General features: G+C 40.8%; 2 protein-coding genes across 3 annotated transcripts; one reads left to right on the forward strand and one right to left on the reverse strand.

The window, feature by feature from the left end:
* Positions 1-1,677: 1,677 nt before the first annotated feature.
* On the reverse strand, positions 1,678-17,552 carry Sf3b1 (splicing factor 3b subunit 1). Of its 2 annotated transcripts, XM_080280501.1 has the most exons (7): positions 17,498-17,552; positions 15,361-15,560; positions 13,661-13,741; positions 13,022-13,148; positions 9,155-9,234; positions 5,245-8,523; positions 1,678-3,434 (listed from the first exon to the last, which is right to left on the reverse strand). In XM_080280501.1, exons 1-7 carry the CDS (start codon positions 17,523-17,525, stop codon positions 3,255-3,257), a joined length of 3,975 nt encoding a protein of 1,324 aa, XP_080136627.1. In that variant the 5' UTR covers positions 17,526-17,552; the 3' UTR covers positions 1,678-3,254. The 2 variants fall into 2 exon arrangements, with proteins under 2 accessions (XP_080136627.1, XP_080136628.1); XM_080280502.1 differs by lacking the exons at positions 13,022-13,148; positions 13,661-13,741; positions 15,361-15,560; positions 17,498-17,552 and adding an exon at positions 11,533-12,954.
* Positions 17,553-17,832: 280 nt separating this feature from the next.
* Positions 17,833-20,670, forward strand: RpS20 (ribosomal protein S20). The gene is made up of 3 exons (XM_080280503.1): positions 17,833-17,954; positions 19,777-19,892; positions 20,388-20,670. Exons 2-3 carry the CDS (start codon positions 19,778-19,780, stop codon positions 20,639-20,641), a joined length of 369 nt encoding a protein of 122 aa, XP_080136629.1. The 5' UTR covers positions 17,833-17,954; position 19,777; the 3' UTR covers positions 20,642-20,670.
* Positions 20,671-22,135: the final 1,465 nt, after the last annotated feature.

The following is a 22,135-nucleotide window of genomic DNA, read 5'->3' on the forward strand; positions in this document are numbered from 1 at the left end:
AGTCTACTTTCCACTTCTTTTGCACATTTGCCTCTCTTTTCTGTCAATGTACCCAGGTACTTGAACTCTCTCGCCAATTCCAGTCTCTCTCCATTCAGTGTAACATCACGCTGAGGGTCACCTTATCTTTCGATTACCATCACTTTACTCTTTTCTACATTTACTCTCAAGGCATGACGCTCACTGACATCAGCAAAACTCTGCACTAGTCTACCAAGCTGTTGTCTGGTATCTGCAAGGAGCACTGCATCATCAGCAATTTCAGCATACAACAAATTTGAGATATTCCATCCATCACCATTCATTACCAACGCTATCCCTCTCTCCATTACTCGTGTTTTTACTTCTCTCATCACCCCATCCATATATTGAACAACCATGGGGACATCACACAACCTTGTCGCATGCCCACATTGATCGTGAACCATTCACTCAAGATGCATATTTACCCTTAAACACGCCTCACTACCATCATAAAAGCTCTTGACGGCACCTGCAGCTTACCATCTACACCGTACATACGCCAAGCCTTCCACAGTCCTTCTCTGTCTACTTTGTTGTATGTTTTTTTTTTTCAGATCCATAAATGCCATAAACATCTTATAGTCTGTTTCACAAGCCTTCTTCACTATCTGTCTCACTGCAACTATTTGATCCATACATCCTCTGCCACTCCTAAAGCCACCCTGTTCATCACTCACTAGGACTTCTGATATCTCACTTACTTTCTATCTAAGAATTCTTCCTTATAGCTTCCCTACAACACTCAGTAAACCTATGCCACGATAATTCTTCCACTAACTTCACTCATATTTATTTTTGTACGGGGATACAGTCACAGCCTTTTTGCACTCTGGTGAAAGTTTCACTCAATCCATGCCTTCTTACATATCTCCAACAAGCACTTCATTCCACTCCCTCCACTACACTTAATCCATACACCTCATCAACCCCAGCTGCTTTCCCTTATTTGTATTTTGCAGTGTATTGTCTTTATTCAGGCTAATTGCAGAAGGTTTTACTCTGCTTAAGGAAATCTCTGCGTCTTACAGGCTTATCTCATGCTATAAATTATGTTCATCCATTCTAGCTAGCTGGTGGACTTCATAAGCTGACCATTCACACATCAAAGTAATAGTTTGCACCCTTCTGCTCTTCAATCACCACAGAGGCAGAATAAACCAATAATATCATAGCAGATCTTAACCTTTCGGACTACTGTACTGGTTACACCTGATTTAGCAACCAGTTTTTTGAAGCTCAAGTATATTCCACACCAGCCAACTTGTCTGTAGTCACACCTCTCAGCCACCACCTGAGACTCATGAAAGGTCAATGTGGAATTTACGAATACAGTATACTCATATATGAACACTATTTGTAACAAAGATAACCATTTTATCATGAGCAAATTACTGTACCTTAGCCAATTACAGGCCACTGTTAGGTTAAGGTATGAATCTGCAGACAAGTTGACTGGCACCATCTTAAATTGCTTGGGGTATACATACGGTAATTTTTTTCTGTTTAATGCTAACCTTCACTGGGTGTATAAAAGCCTACGCTAATACCAGTCACTAAAAAGGGTCTATCCCTAGGCTGGTAAAAAATCAACTGGCAATAGCCTGAATACTATATTGTCACTGTACACAAGAGGTTCCCATCACACAGTTCTGAAAAATTACTTGTACTTTTATTCTTTAAAACTGTTACAGAACCTGATTTGGTTACAGATGCCAGCTTTTAATTTTTCCTTGCATACAGTATATTACTTACACTCAAGTGGCTCCACATTCATGTCTGGTCAATGCCACTTCACGAATAAGTATTTAGTATTTCAATTTAGAACCTTATTATATAACACTGTTTATTTTATAAACAGCTCTTGTTTTTATGCAATGTATTTATGACAATGAAAATATATGGATAAGAACTCAAAAAGATGAAAATGAACCCTAACATAAATAAACTACGTGAAGAAAGCTATCTATAATCACAGCAGAGTTGAGGTTAAGAAGGAAAATCAGATTTAAAGAACAATGCACCAAAATTCACTCATCCTGAAAGTGGCAACTAAATAGAAGGAAACTTAGGAAAAGTAGCCGGTGTTTACTCAACCTTTCAATATGCTAATTGAAATGTGTTCTAATCTAGGGAATCTGCACACTACATTAAAAAAGGTTAATTATTTTAATTCATCATACAGATCCTCAGACAAAATAAGTTTCCATGTCATACAAAAGTGGCTTGCACAACCACTTACCCTAGATGCTTCTATAATACACAGGACATGTTAACAGTACAAGCACAAAATCTTCACACTGGACCATTCTTGCTTGCTATTTCCTGCATCCACTGATGGAGGGAAAAATTGCACAAACATACAAGAATTTATTGCAATACAGTAGTCCCCCCCTCCCAAACCTGTCAAATCTATACAAGCCTCTTGGTCACATTATAATATGAACTTACTACAGTACTGTACTGGATAATCACAGCTTTCGGTTATTCATTCCTGGCTGATAGGAAGTTGTACGTATTATGATGTCAAATTTTCTTCCAGAAAAAATATTTAAAGGCATAAGTATTTCTGTATTGTGGAAAGGGAGTGAATGGTGCAACACTCATGAATTTGTACAGTTAAACAGCAAGAATCACTAACACATCCAATCATACTGTAGGCAGAAAAACATAAAGCCACATCATATACATTCCATCTCAGAGCTGGATGCCAACATTCACTTCCTTACCAATAGCATGATGGCCATACTTCACTAGTCTTCATACAAAAAATTATGAGGAAACTATTGTTTCATCAGCCTATCAACTTAAGCAGAGGACACTCAACAAAGGTGAAAGCTGTAAAAGGGTAAGCCATTAACATGAAAACTAATAATAATTATTCTTGACACCTCTCACAAAAGACTGTCATCATATTATGGCCATCACTAAAAAACCTACTAAAGTGAGCATGATATGGCTTGAAGTTATACTTGGAGAATATCTGGTTCATGTGAAAATAAGGCTAGCGATCAACACACCAGCAAATACACCAACTATCCTCATGACTTTCCTAGTTGTAAATCAAATGACTCCTAATTACTTCAAAAGGACCCTTACAATTACAGTGCATGTTTATACTTACAAGACTTCTTGGTCCTAACAAAAACAAACCTAACATTTTCAATCACATTACTGTATTAGCAATATATTTCTGGTCAGCCAGTGATCTTGTTTTTTCTACACTAGCCACCCTAAAGAATCATATCCAGCTCATCACGACTGTAAACGTTGTGTCCCATGTTAGCGATCCTTGGGTAGCCCGCCACCAAAGCATCCTGTGCACCAATGTAGAGGTTGTTGTAAATTTTCCAATAAACATCTCTTACTTTCCTTGCAGGGTGGAACAGGCCCTGCAGTACATACTGCAAGATCTGAAAAAGAAAAAGAAACTTAGATAAGTGGATAATTCAGTGGTCAGTATACATATCAAAAGTAAAGTGCATGACAAGAATTCCATCTATCTATCTATAGCCCGACGCCCTAATCCCGCAAAGCGTGGCCACAGACAAAACGCCTCCAAGTCTCTCTGTCACCCACCATTTGACTACCCTCCCCCCAACTCACTCCCCCCTCCCTCATATACCTCTCCACTCCATGCCTGCACCTCATCCTCGGTCTTCCCTCCACTTCACCCACATACAACCTCGCAGTCAGTCTTTCATTCTCTATTCTCTCCACATGTCCAAACCACCTCACTGTATTTCTCCCAATTTTCTCATCCACATCCACCCCACAACGTCCCTTCACTTCTTCATTCATCAACCTGTCCCTCCATGTCACTCCACATGCTCCTCTATTTTTCCACTGCTCTCACTCTTGACTTGTTCCCCTCTAGCAAGGTCCATGAAGTACTCACATAAATAGTTAGTCCTAGTTATGAGGAGCCATATAATTTTTTTCTAAAAGTCCATCACAAACTGCATAAAAATTCCCTATTGGAGTTACATTGTTACCTATACAGCTGATTTTCCAGTTTCTTCCAAGTTCAACAGCTACAAGTAATGTGGAAAAAGTCTCCACTTTAAAGCAGATCTCTGATATATACCAATGACTGCTTGTACATTAAATCTTTGTTATACGTGGGTGTTGTTTTTCCCAAGTTGTCATCATCATCATCATCACCACCACCACCTAATCCTGTGTTGCCCCATAAGGAGTGTGGGAACCCTGGGCTAGGCAACTTGGTCCTGACATTTAAGATGAGACTGACCAGCCATACTCATCCCTGAGTGGCACTAGGTGAGCAATAAACCCCAACCATCCCTTGGGTAGAAACCTGCACAGGCTCAATCCGACTGGAGCGCCTTCATTGCTCACTAAACCACCAGGCGCCATAATGTGGTTATACAGTTCCCACCCAGCTTAGTAAATGGTTTCCTGGTGTACAAGAAACCATTTGGCTTGTCACTCAGTGTAGAGTCATCCATAGACAGAAGAAGGGGAAAGAATGCAGGAAATAAAGACAGAAGAGAAAGTGTAAAGTCATCCATAGGCAGATGCAGGAGGAAAGAATGAAGAAAGGAAGGAAGCGAGGAAAGGGCAATCAGCTGAGGGCAGCACAACATCGAGTGAGTCAATGGTAAGCGTCCCCACCTACCACTGCAAGTACAATATCAAAATTTTTCCAAACAATTGGTACAGTACACTGGGGGTACTGATAGTTTCACTGGTTGCACTGGAATTTTAGAAAGCAATATTTGTTATTTACTACAGACTTTAAAAAACTAAAAGACTTGAAATACTAGACATTCTATACTAAACATTACGGTACTAGTGTGCATAAAACTTTTGTCAGTATAGGGTGTAGAGTGGTATGTCATATGAAAGTAAGCCTGGGAGCCTGCTCAAGCTATCCAAATTTTCCGTGAAATTATTACGTCCTACCTAAACAATTTTCAGCTCTTCTCTTTCTCATGAAAAATGAGTATTATAGTATGTTTGCTCTAACCTGATGAATATCCCTAATACTACCCTTTTTGGCTCAGTTGTTGGCCAAGTATAATGGATTGATCTAGTAGCAAAGGAGATTCACTCCTATTCATAACCAAGTCTTAATGAGATTTCAAGAATTCACTATGCACCATATAAACTGTGGGAGTGGGCCAGAGCTGTCAGGTGTAAACAAGATGACTATAGCCCTTACAGTTACCACTAAAAAGTATATCATATGAACATTCTCACCTTCTGTGGTCCCAAAGCAACACGCAGTCCCTCTATGCTGTCCATGAAGGCCTGAACCAGATGTGGGGAAGTCTCAAAGATGTTTGGCCACACATAATTCAAGAGATGGATCATGGCATCCTCACAACCAAACCCATATACACCAATGGCCATGTGTTTGATTGCTGCACATGCTGTCTGTCTGTGCACCAAATCCCTGTCCATTAGTGCATCTTCTAGCAAGGATGTTACTGCATATATGTAGTCCTTCCCCATCTCACCAATGTATTCAAACAGGAAGGAGAGAGATTTAAGAACGCCATTTTGTACATTCAGTTCTGGAACTCTGTATTCGTTCATCAGTCCAGGGAGGACAGTGAAGGGAGAGCAAGTTTCAGCAACAATGGCAATGGCAACAGTTGTACAAACACGGTTCTGTCGTTCCTGTACCTTGAGGTTGTTGAGAAGAGTTGCCAAAACATCATGGGGACCAATGGCCTTGGCAATGTAGCCAAATGTGTTTACTGTGGCTCTGCGGATGGCCTTCTTGTGTGCCTTCAACAGCTCAAGCAATTCAAAGCATATTCTCATCCACTCCCTTGGACTGACATACTCCGGGCCACGATCAGCAATACGCCCAACCAGATCAATGCAGTTCTCCTGTACCTTCTCGTGTCGATTCTTCAATATCGGAGTTAGCCGAGGAAGAAGATCTTTGATTGGTGGGTTCATTTTGTGCATACCAATGACATTTACAATACCTTTCAGTGCCCCAAGGATAGACCCAAGAACCTCTGGGTACTCCTCTCCCAGGTACTCATATAATACCACACCCAAATGACCCATCAATTTCTCCTCCTGACAAGTTTTCATCACCACAGCAATTCTGGAGATCAAATCAGCTGCCTGTTGTCTCACCTTTGCAGATTTATTATTCAGTCGCCAGAGGATTGTACCACAAATCTGAGGCAGGTACGCCTTAACACGTGATCCAAGAGAATTTACAATGGTACCAAACCCATTAAGCATAACAACATCCTCAGTAGTCTGTTCTTGGAATGCATACAGGATGCCATCAATCAACTGTTCTTCCAGTCTAGAATCAATGTCAGCTGCTCCTAGATTGGCCATGATTTTTTCTATGGTTTCCATCACCATTTTGCGATATTGCTCATTTTCATCCTTGAGGTCGTCCACGATGCGGTTAACAATTTCTGAGGTGCCTACTTTATTAGCAATTTCAACGGTTGTGTCCACCAGCTGTCGGTAGTTACGTCTGTCAAGGGCCATACGGTGGTTCCAAAAGTGCTTGAAGAAGTGTGGTAGGATCTCCTCCTTGATGTAGCCAGGCTCTACACCATCTGTAGCACAACACTGCTTTACCACCTTCAACACAATTTTCTTCATTTCTTCATCAGGACTCTGGAATTCTCGAATGAGAATCAACATCACTTCACGAGTGTAGTAATCTGCATACTCACCATCCATGAGAGGGATGAGATAACCAATGGCTTTCAAGAAGGCAGCCAAACCCTTACCACGATGCTGCCTGATACCTCGCCACAAGGGCTTCAGGACGGAGTCAAAGCTCTCAATACCATAGGGGGTTGCAGCTTCTGCCAGAGCAGCTAAGGCAAGGGCAGTGATGGTACGTACTTTCTGCTGCTCATCCACCAAGCCATGCTCAATGATTTCAACTAGTGAGCGAAGGTGAGGCAAAATAGCACAGCCCATAAGGATGGCAATTTGTTGTACAATTTTAATGCCTGTATGTCGAGCCTGCCAAGATTTCTTACTCTTGCACACAGCTTTTAAGAATGGCAAAAGTGATGGAATACCCAGGGCTGATGCAACCACAGCAAATGCACGTGCCGTAGTATTACGCACATACTCGTCAATGTTATCAATGTCGGGTCTCATGGTGGAGATCATAGTAGCCAGACCTGCAGCTTTAGCCAAGTTACTGATGATCTCACGGCCTTCCACACGTGCATAGTAATCTTCATCAATAAGGAGAGGCTCAATCACCACAAGGATCTTGTGCACGTATGGTCGAACCAAGTCATCCAGCTTGTACAGAACCCTGTCAATAACTTTCACTAACAGGTGACGCTCCTGGTCCTCCAGAGTGGGAGACATAAGCAATGGCAAAATCTGGTTGAAGAGTGGTCCAGCACCAAACTCACGAGCCTTGTCTGTGATCTGGCGGAGGGCGGCTTTACGCATTGGGGGGGTGCCATTCTTGATCTTCAGCAAAAGTTTCATTATCTTGCGCTCTTTCTGTTCCTCTGGGCTTAAACTCTCTTCATCAACGTCTTGAAGCAACTTGTCGAAGTACTGTGCATCCTCAGGCTTCAGAAGTGGAAGATTACCTTTGGGCTGCGAGTCATCATGACGTGGAGTCATGCCCTCTTTCTGCATGTAAAAGCCCTGAGGAGTGCCAATCATTGGGGTTGGGGTGGCAGATAGCTTGCGTGCTGGAGTTCTAATGGGTACATAACCCTGAGGTGGGGGCAGCACCTCATAACCAGGGGGAAACAGAGCATCTAATTCCTCATCAGTCATGGGGCGGTTGCGCTCATCTATCTCGCGTTCCCAGCGGAAGGCGTGGATCTGTTCTGGCGTCATGTTCACAAGATGGTTAGGGGATGGTGTGGCCATACCTATAGCCTTAGGACCTACAGGTGTTGTGCCACCAGGGGTGATACCACCAGGAGTCATCATACCAGGGGTCATACTGGGAGTGTGAGGGGTGGATGGGGTCATGGCGCCAGATGGGGTGGCTACAGGGGTTTGTGCTGCAGGAGTCTCGTCCCATCTGGACCTACGCTTGCTGGCACTGGGAGTGGGTGTCTCCTGGATAAGGTCTGAGGCTCCACGGTCAGTGCGGGGAGTCTCGGCCCAACCACTGTTATGGCCAGGAGTCTCTCCACGATCTGTTTTTGGTGTCTCATCCCAACGGTTGCGACGGGCAGAGGGAGTGGGCTTGTCATGGCCAGGTGTTTCATGGCCTGGGGTAGCATGGCCAGGTGTAGCATCCCACATGCGAGTGCTCTGGCCAGGTGTGGCTCCAGGGGTTTCCCCACCCTTAGCCCGACCAGGAGTTTCATCCCAGCGAGCCACTGATGGTGTCTCGGCTTCCCACGTTGAAGTAGACTTTTTCTTGGGCTGTGGGGTTTCGTCGGCGGTCTGGTCCCAGCGGCCACGCTTCCTAGGGGCAGCTGCCTTTGGTGCCTCTGCAGTGGAGTTCACCACTGCCAGAGTTCCTTCCTTCACACGCTCCTGCATCGTCTTCCGGATCTGTACATACAAACAACTTGTCACACAACATTTTCAGCAACTAACAATTACCATATACACAGGAATTTTTAAGATAAATTAATCAACACCAAATCACAGAAATACAGCTTACTGATTCAAAGAAATACAGCTTGCTGATTCATTAAGTACAGACTGTAATATACAGTATGGCTACAAATTTTGTAAATACATGTATTAGATTAATTACAACACAAATATTTTGAAGCACACAAATCTACTGTATACAGAAATTTATTTATCACTAAGGATCTGGTTAATATCATCTACTACCATAATCACAAATTTTTAACACTTAACGAGCTGAGTTGCTCTTCGTACATAACATGTTTGACAACAGCCAGAGTAATTAAAAATCTGAAGTCTATTCATAACCTGAAGCACTGCTCAGGTGCTTAATAAAACTCTGTTCATTCTCATATTCAGCCAATAACCGCATTGGTATGGCTGGTTTCAAATGCACCAATATTTAAGAGACAACAGTATACTTCAGTCATGCCTGAGATTTAAACAACTTAGTCTCTTAAATTCATTATTGGGAATTTTAATGCTCCTATTTAAATATAGGGAGACTATAAATGAGCTCATATAAATAATGACATTTTCAACTCACCAGTGCTTCTTCTCCCTTTAGGCGGGCTTCTTGCATGATGTGTGCATATGTGCGAGCATTCAAGTCTGGCGTCTTTCCTCCTGCAACACACATGACACACACAGGCATTACACACACAAATATTTTGTGGCAAAATAATACCTTACAAATATTAAAACTTTAAGCCTAGAACTGTGGGTCAAAAAAACTGGGGACTGAGACTAATAATGAACTATAACTGAGTATGATAGTACTCTTCAGTAAGCAAACTGCCTCAGTGCCAACATAAAAGTTATATAATAACCCCCTCAAGGATGTTAACTTTAAACCTGTACAAAATATGCCATCTTATATACACACTACTTCAGCTACAAATGTCATTGGTATTTTTGTTCCTATCCATGTGTAGCTATATATACTAATGTTATATCATCATATTACTGTATGGCTTTCTTGATGTTACTTATTAACACCCTTGCACATACGATGCCAAAGAATGTGATATGTTACTCGGATTTGTCATATTCAAACACACTGTAGGTCCTTATTATAGTACTGTATGTCACATTTATTTTGCCATTAACTCACAATAAATTTTTAAAATACTGCCCGTTAACACTTACTGCTACCTATAAAGCCAATTTGCCAGTTTCCCCTAATTTACAGTACCACTTGCATGGAAAAGTCATGATACCGAAACATCCTTGACATATAACAAGGATTGCCTGTATCATCCATGAAATGGATGATACTGTCCAATTTACATAAACACAGCAAAGGTAGCTCTTCAAAGCTAATCTGATGCACAGTTTAGTATCAAGAGCATGTTGGAGCCTTTATAAACGATATGACAATAGTCATCACCATCCTAACTTTTTTCCCCACCCAGGGATAGGGTGAGATAGGATCTAAAAAAAAAAAAAAGGAATGAAAAATCGAAAAAGTGGGAAGACTATCGACAGCTTGCCTCGTGAAATGGGCTAGAATTCATACGTAAACCATGTAAGCCCCCAGAGTTCTGACTCCACCTCACAGACCTAACCACGGTCGCATATTTTGGCATTTTTCTTTATACATACTGGTATGCTTCCCATACACCTATCAGTTACTCTATCTACGGACTATCAAACTTGATAAAAGGGGGTGCCAAAATCCTGTACAATGCCCCTTCATATATAATTCAACGAATGAACTAGAACTTCTGTCAATTCCTACCCATATCTCAATTCCTCACTCACTTATTTTACCATATCCATCCACCTTGGTCTATCATGCCATGCTTCCTCCCACCTTCAAACCCTACATTAACAACAGACTTCCTTACTTTTTAGTTTTTATTAAATATATTATATCTTAATCTTATTCACTCAATGAACTCCACACATATATTCAACACTGCTTCCAATATTTTTTTTTTTTTTTTCTTGCAAGAGCAAAACTTCCAGTGTTTCCTCAGCAGTCTGAAAGCATATCCCACACTCTATCTACTTGAATCTGATAATGTTTCTCTACTTCATTCCTGTTACCTCAAGACAATTCAATTCAGTTTAATTAAGTTTGCTCTTTCATATGGCACATAAAAAGGGTAAGTTGCTTATGTGTGCCTGGCAATGCTATGGTGAAGATGCTTGGTATAGGTTTGTGAGAGCAAGGGTGTTAACACTTTTCCCCCCCCTACCCTAACGACTGCTAACACTTTCCAAACCTATTTAGTCATGTGTACTTGGTATTTTAATAATAGATGTATGGAAATGAATACCTGACTGAAGGGGTTATTTATAAAAAATAAAAAATCTTTATGCCATACAAAAAATTCTGCAGTATCTGCTAGTCTTAATGCTAAATTGTTTTCACACACCAGAGTCCATGTGGTTATCATTAAGTAACCAAACAACTCAGCCAACAGTGCTGTGCTGTGGCCACTAGGTAGCAACACAATACTGCTCACTGAGCGATGCCTTGTGACAAAAAATAAAACAGTGACTGACAATGAGAAAGATGAGAAAAAGTGAATAACTGAGCTAATGTCTTACTGGACTGTGAAAATCTTCCAACATTCAAAAGAAAAATGTCAAACACAGCACTAACTTTTCTTGTCTAAATCAATTACAATTACTATATATGATAATATTATATCTTTTTAAAAATTTATTTTTATATATGGCAGCTAAACAGACAATTTAAAACATGGCTTCTACATTACTGGAACTGATAATTTATATGCAGTGCAGTGAAATTGTTTACAAGGACATTGCAATAGAATAAAAAAAATGAGTCATTACTTTATATCTCAGTATAAATCTACTCTTTAACCTGCCCTTGTCTACATTTAACCTATCTTTATACTGTCTACATCATAACTAAGGACATGGACTCGGGGCACTAGTGTTTATACGTACGTGATCGCTGCGCTGGTAATCTCTAGCTGCCGCACCCTTATGTTCAAGTAGGAAGAAACCCTAGAAGTAACATCTCATTGATTAGTGGCTTTCTGTAGTATAACTTTCACACTCGACACACACACATAATGAAACAGGTCCATTCCCTTCCTTCCCAACATCCCTTTCCCATCTTCGATGTGCTTCCTTCGGATTACCTGAGAGCCTCTTTATTTTCTTGATCTACTCTTTCTCCTCCCTCTGTCTTCTCACTTTATCAGGCTTGGTAGTCCTCTGGTGCTGGCAACATCCTCTGGGTCAAATTCTACAAACAACTAAAGTTTACTTTCAATCAGTTCTTTCCTGCTTTCTGTACTGTGTAGCACTAAGATCTTACGTCCTACTCTGACTGGCTAATAATACCAATATGTACACAAAGATATTTACATTCAATTCTGCATAATGATACAATAAACTATTATACCACATGTACTAAACTAGGTGTGTATGTGTTATCACAGATATTTTACAAGACACTAACTGCCTAAACCTATCTCTCTCATAAAGTGCTGTTATGTGTACTCTTCATCATAATTGTCATGAATCATAAACTAAATTCAGTATCTATTTATACCAAATACTGCAAAACTGTAAGTGTTCCTAAAATAAAACTTAGCTCCTCTTGTCCATGTTGTACCTGAGTCCTAATCAATGTGCTCCCCACCTTAACCTAATCTACATAATGCCTGACTACCACTAAGCTACGTCCCTGCCAGTCTACAAATCGAGAGAGGCTCATTGCTCTGATGGAACTTCGCAGGTGGCAGCTGGTTACCTCCGCAGGGGGGAAGAAAACAGATTGAACATTAGTAGAGGCGGTGATTCCCGGTGGGTGGGTGTCCAGTTGCAGTAGTGTTCCTCTCTGAGTGAATTCTTTTATGCTTTCCTCACCTCCTCCCACTCTCTCAATAACCTCTGTGGTGGTTCATTACTCTAGCATGTACAGTATTTTAAAACTGATTCATGAAAAAAATAAGACTTATGAAAACATTCTCAACATGAACTAAATTTGGCATCTTTTTTGGGCACCTTACAGCTGTTTTTGTTTTTATATTTCCCCTCCTCCTTATGGGATAGCAAGATGTGCATTCATACAACCTATCACACTCCGGCAACTGGCAACCCTTGGAGATCATTAATTTAACATAATGAGATAAAGATGAAAAACACCCAGGTACTTATGGAACCATGGATAGCACTAATTCAGATTTAAAGCTGTGTAAATCTGCAATCACTAAGCATTATCAGTACTTCATGAACGAGCCATTGAAAGAAATGGTTCACATTTGCAGTAAACAATAATCTCCATGTCTGAGGGTGGCCAGCTGCCGGTCTCAGCCACATGAGAAAGCGACACACTCGGGAAGACGGGGCCCCAACAGGCCTCCGTCGTCCTATCATGAATACAAGTACTACTAGAGGGGCGGGTGGGCAGAGCAAAACCACCTACCATCAGCGAAAGGGTCGAGTCGCTCTGGTGAAATAACCTGGAGGTTGCGGCGGGCACGGTATGGGTCCTCACGGTCGGCAATGGTGGGGCGCTTGTACTTGGCCATGGGGTCATGGTCCTTGTCAACCTGTAGAAAGAGAGCTATGACACGCAATGCAATGGATATTTCTTGCAGCTCTAACTAATATCATTTAGGAAAAATCTGCACCACAAAAAAGTATTATACAAGTGCACTTGATATACATCCCTACTAGAGAGTTCACTAAAAGTCCTCAGAAAAAAGTATCCCTTATTTCATTCTTTCTTTCCTACTAATCCAAGGTATATTACATAAAAATTGTTAATTATTATTCAATTGCAACCTATTCAGCAGAACTGGAAGTTCTCCCAATTTACAGTACAATTACTGTACGGAGAAAGCTGTAGTAAATCTTTCGTTGCATTCATTCCTTATTTGTGGGGATGATTGTAGATATTTCAACTATATGGTGCATGGCTGCACTGCCAGATTATTTTTCATTTACACAGTCAAAAGCTCCAGTCATATAACTGAGATTAATATTACGAATTATTTGCTCAAAAAGTGTAGAAACAAGGACTTTTGTAGGTCTAATTGTAAATAGGAAATTGCACACTAACCATCTCATTAAGGAAGAGTTGTGGGGCAGTGTAGGTGCCACCCTTCTTCCCCAGGGTTGTCCCGCCATCATCGTCCTCTTCCTGTACAAACATAATCCACAACTTTAAAACCAGAACAGTAATTTATATTTTCATATGGCTGTATAAAATAAAAGATACTTTGATACTGGGTTCACAAATATAAGAAATGTCTTGTAATAACTGATATTACTCCACAAATCTGTTGTCATCCCATCACTATAAAACAAGAAATTATCTAGTAACAGTGGGATGGTGTGGAGAGGTATATGAAAGAGGAGTGTATGTGTTGGAGAAAGGGTAGCCAGATGGTACAGGACAGTGATGTGGAGACAAAATCATTTGTGGCCACCTCTAATGAGATTAAGGTGTCTGCAACAACAAACTGATAAACATACAGTCCAGTATATATACAGTATATTTAGTTCTACTTGTGTTTGGACCAGTTCATTAAGCATGTTCTTTAGTTCTTCCTCTACCATGTTTTCTTTCCTAGCTTTCTAGTGCATACCCCACTCATCCTTAGGTTGGGAAAAGATGTCAGGTTGATTACATCATCATCATCATCATCATCATCATCCAGACCTCCTCTCCCATTTTAGGACAGGGTGAGGAGTAGCAACATCCAGACAACCCAAATTTGCCCAATCCAATGGGCCATGCTTCCATTCACTCACCTTTTAAGCCCCCCAGAATCCTGGCTCTATCTGATATGCCAAAAACATTCGCCATGTTCTGTAGCTTCATACAAACATATCTGACAGAGTCAATCCAGACGCTGCCACATTAAAAAGGGGTGCCAAATCCCTAATCTTGTGCTTCTCCTCACAATATTCATCCAGCCAGCTCGATCTCTTGTCACCAACTTCCAAACCTCTTTCTCACACACTAATCCACCATATCCCTCCACCTTCTCCTTGGCCTACCTGCCTCCTCCCTCCTTCAAATTCGCTCAGTTATACCTTTTTCACCACTCTATTGTTATCTCCACATGACCATATCATCTCAGTATACTCTCTTTGATTAGAGTGTCCACTGATTCCTCACTTCACATCTTTCACAAATCACATTATTTCATATCCTATCCACTCTCTGTACTCCACATACATTCCTCAGCAGTCCATCTCCACTGCTCTCACTCTTTTCATTTTCATGCCACACCATTGTCTCACATCCCTATGTCAAAGTTGGCACTAACACTCCTTCATGTAAGCCTAGCGCAGTGCAACACTCAAGCCTCTGTTTCTTATAAAGACCTTCATAGCACCAGCTACCTTCCTTCTTTGTGTCACTCTACTTTCCACTTCTTTTGCACATTTTTCTATCACTGTACCCAGGTATTTGAACTCTCTCACCAATTCCAGTCACTCTCCATTCACTGTAACATCACACTGAGAGTCACCTTTTCTACATTTACTCTCAAGGCACGATGTTTACAGACATATATGTATATATATATATATATATACACATGAGTTACGGTGAGTTTATGGATCTGCTCAGACATACAGACCAGGGTTACTCAACAACAACTGAACAATTCTTACTTTCAACAGACAGTGTACTGTAACTTAACTGTTCCAAATAATGCTGTTGCCCAGTAAAAGAATGTAACCAGGCATATAATGGAGTGCAGTATTACGAAAAGTTTTCTTCATTTAAACACTAAAAGTAAAACTTACATCCAAGTCATCAACACCAATAGACTCCACATAATTGGCGTATTTGTTGCCATTAGAGATGTCATAGATGTCACTGTCATAATATCCACCTCCATCAAGCCGTACTCGCTCCCCCTCCTTGGTCACACCTTCAGGGAGAGCTGCACCATTCTGCAGGCTGGCTTTACGGTTCTGGATCTCCTGTATGTGTGCTTCAACATCTGCAATGACAAAATATAAGTTACATTACAGTCTACAAGACATCTTTCCTAGTTTCAATAAAATTGTCCAAAAAAAAAAAAAAGGGGGGGGGGGGGCTGACCGAGACAATCCCTTCAGTACAAGATGCTTTTCATCTTAATGGCAAAAAGAAAATCAAATGACTAGGATGTAAATACTCATCTAAAATGGATTAACCATGACTACACCTTCAGCACAAGATGCCTTTCATCCTAATGATAAGAAAAAAAAAATCAGCTGACCAGGATATAAATACAGTACTACTGGGTTAACCGAGAATACCCCTTCAGTACAATAAGCCTTTCTTAACCCCTTCACACCAAAGACGTATGTATTTACATTCGTGCTGTGTCCAGTGAGTATTCCTGCAACATCCATCCTTATGCCCTATTATATCAACGTTTTCTCAGTGTTTTTCACTCGGTGGTACAGAGGTGTGGGAATGTTTTCCGAGTCTGGTATAGGCCACTGAAGCTCCGCCCACTAACCAATCATGAAAGAGAGGTGGAGATGCCCGGCCACATCACAGTTTCCTCTGCCAATACCATTGCATTTTTTCATTTTGTACCCAGCACTCGTGGAAGCAGGAGTGGCTTTGTTCTCCCCCTCCCTCGCCATTTTTTGTGGATGTTGATGGCAGTTATACCAATGCTACATTACCATGACTAAGTCTAGTGGGAACAGTTCAGGTGATCTGTATATGCCATGTCATTCAGGTTGCAGTGATACCTCTAACAATAATTTGTCTGGGTCACAGTGAATTATCAGATGATGCAGTGTCTGTTGAAGAGGAAGGGTGGCGGCTTCTGGCGAACATTTTCTCAGATGAAAGGCCACAGCTACTGGGCATTTTTGTAAACCTATCTCTAATAGCTATAAATATAGATTTATAATGCATAAATATTCTGTGGATATCTATCAGTATCTGGCCATAATTAACGTTCCTAACAGGCATTTTTAATTTGAAAGATGGCTGTCAAATGCAGGTGAAGTTGGAGCAGGATTGGTTTGGTTAAATCATTAATTTTCTCACAGCTTTGACATGCCATACACTGATGTGTTGTCATAATGATGGCTGGTAAACAACCTGACCAGTCAGAGATCGACATTAACACTACCACAGGCAACCTGGCTGCTTCTTCTAATACCCTAAAATATGTACATTTTGTCTTTTTCCAATCACTTCTTGCAGTCACAATTCGTCAGTTAACTATGTGTTTTGTATCTGTACCAAAATTACCTTGACATCGTTTATTATAATACAGGTGGAATGTTGGTACAGTAAATTACTGAAAATTTTAAATAACATGAAGTAAACATGGCACATGGATGATGCAGTCAGGGAACCTGAGATCGATGTGTAGCGTCGTGATGCGCATCTGGGCACAGTGGTGGGGGGGGAAAAAAAAAAAAAAAAAAAAAAAAAGCCCAGGATATAGCCTAAATACTACCGTAACCTATATTGGAGTTCACTGACTGCTCAAACTGCAGTACTGTAGAATATGCGGCAATTCCTCTCTTGATACTATGGATGAAAACAACCATTACTCGATATTTGAAATGGCTGTAAGGCCATTCTGGGTCCGGCTACCATAATAAAATATGTCGGTAATACTTCCTTCTCAATTATGTCCTACATCATTAAAAAGAGGCAGAGCAAAATTTATATAATATCAAAGCTCAAATAAAATACGAAAGCACTCGGTTTATCTGAACGTTTTGCAAACACGTACATGACCTGCGTTGCTCGGAAGCCATTTCCTGTCGCCACTCAGCTGTCCCGGTTCCTTCTACATTAACCACCATACACACTCACTAATAACCTACCCCCAGATGTTCTATACATTCTCCCTAAACTAAGCACCATTTCACAGATACCTAACTAGCTAAAATAATACAATAAAGTAAAGAAATATACCTTCGGAGGTAAATCTACGGGTGGCCATTTTTGTTTACACTCTATCGATCCTGCGCCTGCGCAGTACGTAGTCAACTTTAGGGATCATCAACACCCTACGGCAATCAACTTAGGTCAAAATTATATTATAAAAGCCAATGACAATAAAAATAATAACTAGTGACAAAATGGTACACCGATGATCATATCTTTGCCAAGCCTGGCTTGCAGCTCATCACTCATAATATGACATATATATAAAGTATCGGGTAGAATATGAATAAACAGCATTTTTTAAGGTCATGACAATACCTAAAATTTATGCTTCATTATTATATATGTTTCTGGCCAGTCGGTGAATTTCTTTTGCTTTGTGTTCTTCACTCACGCTTCCTCTTTGATGTTGATCTAAGAAGCGAGTGGCTGTGCTCCGGTTCAGCGCTGATTTTTCATAATTATCTCGACCGGAGGTTTACAAGTGAGTGGAGTTATGGCTTTTGAAGAACAATAATAGTTTGGTGTCATTGTGGGTGATAACTAGTTTCATTATTTCATTGTTATTTTAGGAAGGAGACCTAATGTTTTGACATGAAGTCCACGTGTGTCCTGTGTAGGCATAGTAAACGCCGAGCAGTTTTTGATGTTATAAAACACACAGCATTCTGCCTTTGAGCAAGGAAGGCATTAAACACCAGATTATCAGCTTTTTAAGTTGTTTTACAAATGATTGTACAATACCCCTTCCTGCAACCACTTCTTACCCTAGCCACGGCTAGCTCCAGCCCCACCTCCAGCACACATGTCTCCCAAATAACAAAACTCTTCCATACACTCAAGAGACTCACCAGCAAGTACAATTCTTTCACACCTGACAATCTCCACCTGCTCTCCCCGACACACTGTACACATAAAATCAGCATTATCTCGCAGTCTACCTCTGATACCACTACATCTCTTGTGCACCCATTTATCACAAACACCGCACAAGATAGAATTACTTCTCACGCCCTTGTGGCAAACTGCACGTGGCCACTCTCCCTCGTCTTTGACAGTACCGCCACCAACCCTAGATATCATCACTTTTGTTTTATCTGCATTTACCCTTAAGCCCTTGTGCCCCATACCACCTCTCCACTTCCTGAATCTTTCCTCCGCCTCCCTTTCGTTCTCTGCAATCAACAACAAATCATCAGCATACATCTCCCACGGGAGTCCGTTTCTAAAGTCACGTGAGAGGGCGTCAAGTACCATGATAAACAACATGGGACCCAAAACTGACCCTTGATGCACACCAATATTCATGGGAAACTCATCACTCAAATCTCCATTCACTCATACCTGGGTGCGAGCACCCACATACATAGCCATAACCAGCCACTCCTCCAAGCCAAGCTTTCTCATTGCCCACTTCACCACCTCTCTAGGGACTCTGTCAAAGGCCTTTTCCAAATCAACAAAAACAAAATACAGATCCCTTCTCCTACCAATATACTGTATTTTTCTTGAAGCTGTTGAACAGTGAATATGGCATCAGTGGTCCCCCTACCTGGCATAAACCCAAACTGCATCTCATCGATATTCACTCTTTCTCTAATCATACCTTCTAAAACTCTCTCCATTACCTTCATTATCTGATCTAAAAGCTTTATACCTCTATAATTTCCTCTTTCTTGGGCATCACCCTTCCCTTTATACACATTTACAATTACACTCTTCAACCAATCAACTGGGACAACACACTCATAAATAATCATATTTATCAGGTCAGTGACTACCCTCACCCCTATATCTCCTGAGGTCTTCAACATTTCGGCAGTCAACCCAGACACACCTGCTGCCTTCCCCACTTTCATCCTGCCTATTGCCTCACTCCCAGTAGCAGCATCAATCAAAGGCCAAGGGTCAAACACTGGATCTGCTGGCTCCATACTCCTGGAAAGTGTGTTGTTGAATGTATGATGATAATTGCTTCTGTGCACACAAATCTTCAGGCCTTTAGTGCAAACAAGGTTATTGAGTTTTATATAATGCAAGGCAATAAAGATATTGAACATATTATCTTCTGGGAGTGATGTGTTTTACTTGCCAGTGACTGAAAACGAAGGTGTAGTGGTTAGGGTTTTTGTAATTTTTATTGCTTTTATTTTTATTTTTTAATGAGTATACCGTGGGGACATTTCACAGTAATCAGAGATTGCTGGATATACTTTTAGTCACTTGCGAAAGACCAGCTTATCTTTCTGCTCAGGAAGAACTATTTGGATATATACCACTAAAAATGTAATGATTTTTGTGGACAGAATGGCTACTATGCACGACAAAGGTGACATGAAGGCTGGGATGATGGATGAGGGGGCACCCATCCATCGCATCCGCATCACTCTCACATCCAGCAATGTCAAAAGTCTGGAGAAAGGTAAAACACACTGCTAGTATGGAAAGTACTGTACATAAATTTTCATGCCAAGACTACCTTAGGTTCCATTTTACCTGTTTTTCTAATTTCTGTTGGAGGTTTGGGTAAGCAAAAGCATCTTTCTCATAGTCTGTTCATACATTATAACAGGAGCCAGCTAGCTTACTGCAGTTGTCCTTTTTTAGGCAAAATTTTAGTGTATTTGTTGTGATTCCCCTTGAACACAGTACCGTACTGTATATTAAACTTGATTGAATCTTTTGGCCTCTAGTTCCTCAGCTAAATATTTAAACCAGTGACATTGTGACCTTGTATTTCAAAAAATATCCATTTCTTGTTGTAAGAACTCATTGGATTTAATTAATTTGGCATTATCTATATTTCTGAATCATTGGTTAATTGTTGGTACTTGCTGAGTGTTTGGAGTGGGTGCAGTTTTTTTAGCTGTGACCAATATTTCTTTGTTATTGGTTAATTGTTGTACTGTACTTACAGTGTGCTCGGAGCTGGTGCGTGGAGCCAAGGATAAGCAGCTGAAGGTGAAGGGGCCCGTGCGCATGCCCACTAAGACCCTCCGCATCACCACCCGCAAGACTCCTTGTGGTGAAGGTTCCAAGACCTGGGATCGCTTCCAGATGCGGATTCACAAGCGGGTAATTGACCTTCACTCCCCCTCTGAGGTGGTGAAGCAGATCACCAGCATCAGCATCGAGCCTGATGTGGATGTGGAGGTCACCATTGCAGAATAAATGACACCATTTAATAAAACCATGTCGTGCCTTGTTTGTTTGCTTCTCCAGTGAGTTACAGCAATAATGACTGCCAAATCATGCTCTGGTATTACTCAGTACATCATTTTCATCTGACTAACCCCTTAAATCCAGCACTGCATTTTATCTAGTTTCATTTATAAAGGCTCCAACATGAGTTGGCCTTGGTGACATAATTGCGGATTGGCAATTTCTGTAATTGTGGCTATCCATTGACGATATTATGCAGTTTGGAGTAGGTTTTCCCAACTGTAGGGGCTAGATACAGCTGTCATGACCTCTATAGGGGACTGTCCCAAAAAAATATCTGAAATATTGAGAACAAACTATGAAAATATGTAATTGAATTGAAAGGGTTATAGTATGGTTGTGGTATTACAATAGACTTATAATAATGGACTAATTAGGGGAAAGCCTGGTCTGATAAAGCCAATATTCTGTTATATCTGATGGTTTCCCCCTCCCCCCAAGTTGAGATACGAAGCCTTTGTTTGAAAATGAGCACAGTAGCATATTCTAGTACTAAAGATCAAAACTAGACTCATTTTACACTAATGTGGTTTATAATTTTACCCTTGTGCAGCTTATTTCACATCCTTGTCAGCAATTCTTTATAGTACAGTACAGTATTACTAAAGTCTGTTACTAACTCAGCAATCACAAAGAGAGGGCAGTTGGAGTCAGAAGGGTAGGAAACATGTAATGAGCCCCATTTAACACATTTTCATTGTAGCTGACAAGTTCAATGACCTTCATAATGTCCGTTAAATCTGATCCGATCTATCAAGGTCCGTTAGTGTGAGGGTCTGATGCATGTGGTGTGGTGTAGGAGTGGTGGTATGCAACTTGATTGTGTTAGGTGTGGGTGGAGTTGTAAAGGAAACATTACCCCTTTATCCACTCCTCTTTTATGCTAATATTTCCCTAGAATATATTGTTTAGCTTTAGTAAATATATTGTTTAGCTTTTGTAACAGTTTTTGGAAGTACAGGTAGTTTTATCTTGTTAAATATTGTGGGAAACATTTCAGTAAGTACTGGATGCAAAGGTGTTGAAGGGGAAGGGAAGGGGATTTTGTAATAAGTGCTATATATAAATGGAGCTGACTGTATCACACGCTATCCAGCTACACACTGCATACACTGTGTTTGTGAGGTGAAATTAAAGGGCATGGAAATACAGGAGTGAGAGACTCGGGAACAGAAGACTATGGGCACTGTCCCACAAAGGGTGGAACCAGACAGCCTCTGGCTTCCTCCATTGGAAACAATTGGCTGCAATAAAAAAAAAAAAAGTTTCGTAAATAATGTGGTGAAGCATTCCCTTGTGATCGTCCAAAGTGTCTGAATCTGACCCCATAATGCAATGCTCATATTGTCTGAAGACAACTTGAGTCAGAATACATGGCTCCAGCCTTGTTGCAACGGCATTGTAAAGGTGGGGGAAAAAAAAAAAAAAAAAAGTGACATGAAT

This window comes from Coenobita brevimanus, chromosome 85 (genome assembly GCF_032717465.1).
Source record: "Coenobita brevimanus isolate Jiangsu-jjx chromosome 85, ASM3271746v2, whole genome shotgun sequence".
Taxonomy (NCBI): Eukaryota; Metazoa; Arthropoda; class Malacostraca; order Decapoda; family Coenobitidae; genus Coenobita; species Coenobita brevimanus.

Coding starts and splice junctions, on each gene's coding strand:
- Sf3b1 (XM_080280501.1), bottom strand. CDS start 17,525: ATGGCCACCCGTAGATTTACCTCCGAAG. Junction 9,235..13,021: donor ACTCGACCCTTTCGCTGATG/GTAGGTGGTTTT, acceptor TGTGTGTTGCAG/GAGGAAAGACGCCAGACTTG. Junction 8,524..9,154: donor TAAAGGGAGAAGAAGCACTG/GTGAGTTGAAAA, acceptor TTGTATGTACAG/ATCCGGAAGACGATGCAGGA.
- RpS20 (XM_080280503.1), top strand. CDS start 19,778: ATGGCTACTATGCACGACAAAGGTGACATGAAGGCTGGGATGATGGAT. Junction 19,893..20,387: donor TGTCAAAAGTCTGGAGAAAG/GTAAAACACACT, acceptor CTGTACTTACAG/TGTGCTCGGAGCTGGTGCGT.